Below are 6,070 nucleotides of genomic sequence, written 5' to 3'. Positions count from 1 at the left end.
GTTGATTTACAATGTTTCTTCAATTTCTGATGTACAGCCAAGTGACCTGGCCACCCATACACACCCTTTATTTTTTTCATTTTTCCATCAGGTTCTTACCCAAGGGACTGGATACAGTTCCCTGTGCAGTACAGCAGGACCCCATCACCCATTCCTTCTAAATATAACAGTCTGCATCTACTAACCCTAAACTCCTTGTAAGCCCCCACCTCCCCCCTGGCAAACACAGGTCTGCCTTCCATGTCCATGAACCATGCTATTGATATTTAATCAACACTTATCAGATGCTGCTCTCAAGTTTTAAACCTGGGCAGTTCAGTAAAGAGAATCTGTGCCTTCCCTTTACAGAGTTCTTGAAAAGTATAGACAAGCTTGACAAAATTACAGTTCATCTATCCTTAGGTAGATGGATTAATCTCAACCAAGCATAATATGCTCCTATAATTACAGAGAAATATTTTCCAAATTACAAATTAAGACACATGGCCCCGATTCATGATCCTGCAATTCTGGATGTTTGGTACAGTGATATTATTTCCCTAATGGTAAAAGAAATTATGTTCTAGAGAACACGAAAAGCAAGTGTTTCTCTGGGTAAACCATTCCCCAAACATCCTATATTCTTGCAATTTCTATGCTTAACTAATTATAAAATTTAAAAATAAAATAAAAAAACTAAATGGAATTAATGTTCATTACTGAAAAAAAACACAAATGAGCAAAAAGAAGACACTGAACGAATAATATAAATTGGTTTATATTATATTATATATTATATTATATTATATTATATTAACGCAGCGCAAGGGGCGTTTTACTTTAAAATGCCTACATACTTTCACAACCAAATCTTACTCGTCCTTGTTTACAACTGAAAAACCCAAATAGTAAAAAAACAGAACTTAAAGAATCATTGAGTAAAAACTTCTATGCTCTTTAAAAACAATACCTGAATTTTAGGAATCAGTACAATAAACGAAAAACTCGGTCACCCGACCACTCCCACCCTCAGCCTATTTCACAAACCCACTTTCCCTCCCCCCTCACACACTTTGGGTCTTTGGAAACACTCTTTTTCAATTCTATCCTTCAAATAGAGGAGGAAAGGAAGGCAAGAGAATCAAGTTGGAGGAAAAAAAACTATAATTTTTTTTTTTTTTTTTTTTGCGTCCATAAAGCGGGTTTGTGCCGCAGGAGCACGGCTGGTCTGCACAGCCAGCTTCGCAAACACTCCACTCCTCGGTGGATTGTGGTTTAACTTCCACGTAGCAGGTAGAGAGTGCAAACCCCTCGGTTTTGAGAGGAAGGCGGCGCCCCAATTGGTGTTTTTCCAGGAAGCACTCCTTGAGGGCTGAAGAAAGCGGAGAGGGGAAGGCCGGGCAATGGGCGTTTCATTCATTGCTCCTCTTTCTCCCCCTCCTACCCTTCTCTCCCCTTAGACCTTCTCGCTCCTTTTCCCAGTGCGAGTTTGACGTCGGTCTCCTGGATACCAGACGGCCAATCGCCTGGTTGCTAGGGGAGAAGTCTGGCCAATGAGGCGTCGTTGCTACCTGTGAGTAATATTTTTAGCCGTAAGAGACGCCTGGTTCCACTCCCAGTGTTAACTTGGGGTAATTCTCTGCTGCAGGTTGTGAAAAAGAAGCGTTTGCCCGCCCCTTTTGAGTCCCTGTCTTTCCCTGCTCCCTATTTTTTCACCCATATTTTAACTAAGATAATTTTATCTTAAACGTACAATATAGGAAGGCACTGTGTTTATTATGTGTATTCATGTTAAAACAGGCACTTGAAATACACGCATGCACATATACACTTAGATACGTACGCAACTTGGCATGGAGGGCTGGACTGGGACATTCGGAATAAAATGTGATTCTTCTTATACTCTCAAGACACCCCCACGTCCGAGTTGCTGCCGGGTTGCACGGGGAGGTCTGATGTGGGAAGCGGAGGCAGTTAAACTGTCACCGGGGCGGGAGGTGTGGCCGGGTGGTCTTCCCTTCCCCACCCCCAGCCTGGCACAGCAGCTTTGGATTCTGCAGTTGCCCCTCTCTGGACGGCAGTTGGCCTAGGCCCTTGCGGTGATTTAATTAACCGAGTGCACGAGTCCTTGTCACAGTTCGCCCTTTTTCTAAGCTCTCTTGGGTGCACTGGAGGCCGACGTGGTAGCTCGTCCACGAATGGGATTTTCCTCGACCACAATCCCACTCGGGTGGAGCATGCTTTGTAAATCCTCCCCTCCCTCTCGAGATCGACAGCTCGCCACAGTTCTCCCCAGCCGCTTCGCCTCCAGCTCCGTTCCCCTCCCCCCTCCTCCCCGGTGCTCTCGGCCTAGACGCAGAGTCAGCCGCCCCAAACCACCTCTGTCGCCTTCACTGGCACGTCTCTCCCCCAATCCCTTTCCAATTTTTCTTAATCCCGCCCACAGTGACTCCAGATAGTCGGTTCATTGGCCATCCTGGAGCCCGAGGGGTGTGGCCTGCCCGCCCGGCCCACCGCCTCGGTTTGGGACATGGGCAGGAGGGACTTGGCCAATGGCGTCCGGGGGCAGGGCAGGGGCGGAGCCAGCCGGTGAGGGTCTCGGGTGCCGGGTGGGAGGATAGGGAATGGTGACGCCGCCCGGAGCTGTGTGACGCGGAGCGGGCGCGCGCACCCCTACGGGAGGGGATGGGGGGGCGGGGAGGAGACTATAAAACGAGAGGCGGGGCGCGCGCCGCGGCAGAAGGAGCAAAGCTCTGGCCCGGCGCGGAGTGGGCGCTGTACGGGGACGCTGGGCCGGGCACCGGGCTGTGTGGAGAAGTGGGCGCGCTCACCTGACCCCGTCCTCGCCAACCCGAGCCAGAAGGGGCGAACTCCTGAGGCTCTCGTCCTCCGCAACCTCCTCCCGGCAGCGTCGGCGTGCACTAGGCCCAGCCAGCTCGCTGCCGCCGACCCTCCCTTCTCCTCCGCCCAGCCGCTGGGTCTGTGGTGGAAGCAGCCCGTAAGTATCGAGGGGCGGCGGGCGGGGGCAGGAGGAGGAGGAGGAGGGGCTGCAGCAGCGTCGAGCCGCGGGCCCTTGGGGGCTCGGGACGGCGGCGTCGCGGCCCGGGCGTGGAGGGGAGCGGCTCTCAACACCCGACCCGAGGTAGCTCCGAGGGGCCCGGGTGCGCCCGGGAGCTGGAGGCGGGGCTGGCCGGCGCTTTGGGCTCGGCGGGGCCGGGTGACCGGGGAAGGGCGGCCCGGGGCGAGCTGATGGGAATCGGGGGTTGGGGTGCCCAGGAGCAGCAGCGAACGCGAAGGGAACGCTGGGCTCCGCGGGGCGGGTGGCTGGCCGGCCCGAAAATGGTGCCAGGGAACCAGCGCTCCCCAGGCTCTGGCCGGGTCCCAGGAGCCTTGAGGCGGGGGGCAGGGAGCGGCGGGTCGGGTTACGGCTGGGGCGGGGGGAGGGGAGCGGCTGACCCGGTGCAGCCGGCGCGGCGACCCGCCGGGTGTCCGGGCCCCTGGCCCCAAATGGTCGCGTTTCCATCTCTCGTGGCCTTCCTCCTCCTCCTCCTCCTTGGAGGAGGAGACTTGTACTCTCTTCCTCCTCCTCTTGGCTGCTGCCGCTGTAGCGCTTGGGCTCCGAGGGCTGTGAGCAGAAATCTAATGAGACCCAACTGGCTGTTTATGTAATTCTTCACGCTCCTGTCTTAAGGCGTTGCTTTGAAACTACCTTCTGCCGAGCCTGAATTTCGCTCGGCTGCACCTTCAAGCAATTTGGCCTAATCGGCTGCCTTTGCCAGCACTCAGGGCTTTTGGCTTGGAGAGTGTTTGTAGTTTAGGGCAGCCGGGGACTCTTTCTCCTTTGTCACTACGAGTATGGAAAAATGAAACAGATGAATTATCAACTTGATTTTTAAATGTCCTTTTAGATCAACCTCAGATCCCTCCTTTGCAAATATCTTCTGTTTGCCCTTGATCTTTCCTTATCCCCACCCAGTGCTGATCCAGCAAACGTTTAAAGGTCGACCTTATCGTACCCGCCTGTCCGGCTGTTTTCTTATCACGAGGGATGGAGGTGATTTTAAAAATCAGAGTAAAACTCAGAAACTCTGCCCTTTCAGCAGAATAATCAATAAATTTTTGAAATTCATTGTTTCTTTTGTTAGGCTTGATGCCCACGAGGTATTTTCAAATTTAGAAAAATACACGTTGAAAAGAAAAGCACAGAGAAGCTCGATTATTTCATTTTGAGCACTTAGTATATTTAAAACAGCAACTGTGTAGGATAATTTGGTTCATGATTATCATCCACTAGGATGGCAATTCATTTAGTATTTCGTACCCTTAACTTTAGTATCATGAGCTTTGGAAATTAAAATAATTTCCCTGACTTCTCAAATTTCAAAATGTTTATCGATAAAACAAGATGTAAGTAGTCTGTATCCAAAATGAACTGAAATAACAGCATTCGTTTCTACATTGGTGAATAGGAGTATAACCAACTTCTAAAACTTCGGTATGTGTATGTATATAACTTCGGTATATATATGCCGAGTATAGTTTCCAGTACGTATTTTTGTGAGAACTAAGGGAAGAAAAAGAAGGAATATGCTCTATACCCCGGAAATATTTTTTTCTCTTAGAACTCTATTCAGAAACAGGAAGGTAATAATAGGCTTAAAAAAAAAAAACAAAAAACATTGTTTTAACTGTAAATCCTCAGTTTTTCCTTGAGCTTTTAATCTTCAATAAACAGTTTTGTATTGTATGTTCATTTATTTTGTGTTGATTATATTTTTCAGACTTTCTAGCTTATTAGATTTTTTTTGCAAAAGTGACATTACTCTAGGGTAGAAAAAGGTTGTGGAACTTAACATTTATCTTACGTGGACATGTTTGCTTTTGTTTTGTTTGTTTTCTTTAAGGAACAAGACCACTCAAGGTGAAGGATATCTACTAATACCAGCACTTTGAATGAAAGTTTGTTTCTCTGCCACAAATTGAACACTTTTGTGTGTGTCTGGGGGGGAGTTGAAACACAAACCTAATTTTGTGGCATAGCAGCTATGCAGCTTGAAATCCAAGTAGCACTAAATTTCATTATTTCATATCTGTACAATAAGCTTCCCAGGAGACGTGTCAACATTTTTGGTGAAGAGCTTGAAAGACTTCTTAAGAAGAAATATGAAGGGCACTGGTATCCTGAAAAGCCATATAAAGGATCAGGGTTTAGATGTATACACATAGGGGAGAAAGTGGACCCAGTGATTGAACAAGCATCCAAAGAGAGTGGTTTGGACATTGATGATGTTCGTGGCAATCTGCCACAGGATCTTAGCGTTTGGATCGACCCGTTTGAGGTTTCCTACCAAATTGGTGAAAAGGGACCAGTGAAGGTACTTTATGTGGATGATAATAATGAAAATGGATGTGAGTTGGATAAGGAGATCAAAAACAGCTTTAACCCAGAGGCCCAGGTTTTTATGCCCATAAGTGACCCAGCCTCATCAGTGTCCAGCTCTCCATCGCCTCCCTTTGGTCACTCTGCTGCTGTAAGCCCTACCTTCATGCCCCGGTCCACTCAGCCTTTAACCTTTACCACTGCCACTTTCGCTGCCACCAAGTTCGGCTCTACCAAAATGAAGAATAGTGGCCGCAGCAACAAGGTCGCACGTACTTCTCCTATCAACCTCGGCTTGAATGTGAATGACCTCTTGAAGCAGAAAGCCATCTCTTCCTCAATGCACTCTCTGTATGGGCTTGGCCTGGGTAGCCCGCAGCAGCCGCAGCAGCAGCAGCAGCCATCCCAGCCGCCGCCGCCACCGCCACCACCACAGCAGCAGCAGCAGCAGCAGAAAACCTCTGCCCTTTCTCCTAATGCCAAGGAATTTATTTTTCCTAATATGCAGGGTCAAGGTAGTAGTACCAGTGGAATGTTCCCAGGTGACAGCCCCCTTAACCTCAGTCCTCTCCAGTACAGTAATGCCTTTGATGTGTTTTCGGCCTATGGAGGCCTCAACGAGAAGTCTTTTGTAGATGGCTTGAATTTTAGCTTGAATAACATGCAGTATTCTAACCAGCAATTCCAGCCTGTTATGGCTAACTAAAAAAA

General features: G+C 48.7%; 1 protein-coding gene and 1 long non-coding RNA gene across 2 annotated transcripts; one reads left to right on the top strand and one right to left on the bottom strand.

Moving 5' to 3' along the window:
* Positions 1-1,127: 1,127 nt before the first annotated feature.
* LOC146398160 (uncharacterized) lies at positions 1,128-2,303 on the bottom strand. The gene is made up of 2 exons (XR_014821230.1): positions 1,823-2,303; positions 1,128-1,550 (listed from the first exon to the last, which is right to left on the bottom strand). It is a non-coding gene; the product is annotated as an uncharacterized LOC146398160 (long non-coding RNA).
* A 417-nt stretch (positions 2,304-2,720) lies between these two features.
* TOB1 (transducer of ERBB2, 1) lies at positions 2,721-6,070 on the top strand. The gene is given in 2 exon segments (NM_001123205.1): positions 2,721-2,977; positions 4,884-6,070. A coding segment is annotated over 1 exon segment (1,041 nt). The 5' UTR covers positions 2,721-2,977; positions 4,884-5,024; the 3' UTR covers positions 6,066-6,070.

Source organism: Sus scrofa, chromosome 12 (genome assembly GCF_054392235.1).
Source record: "Sus scrofa isolate SSC_HxYL_T2T_F1_AM1 chromosome 12, Sscrofa_HxYL_maternal_Yorkshire_Landrace_v2.0, whole genome shotgun sequence".
NCBI lineage: Eukaryota > Metazoa > Chordata > Mammalia > Artiodactyla > Suidae > Sus > Sus scrofa.
Note: the sequence above shows the minus strand (reverse complement) of the source record. Positions and strands in the feature narration are given on the sequence as shown.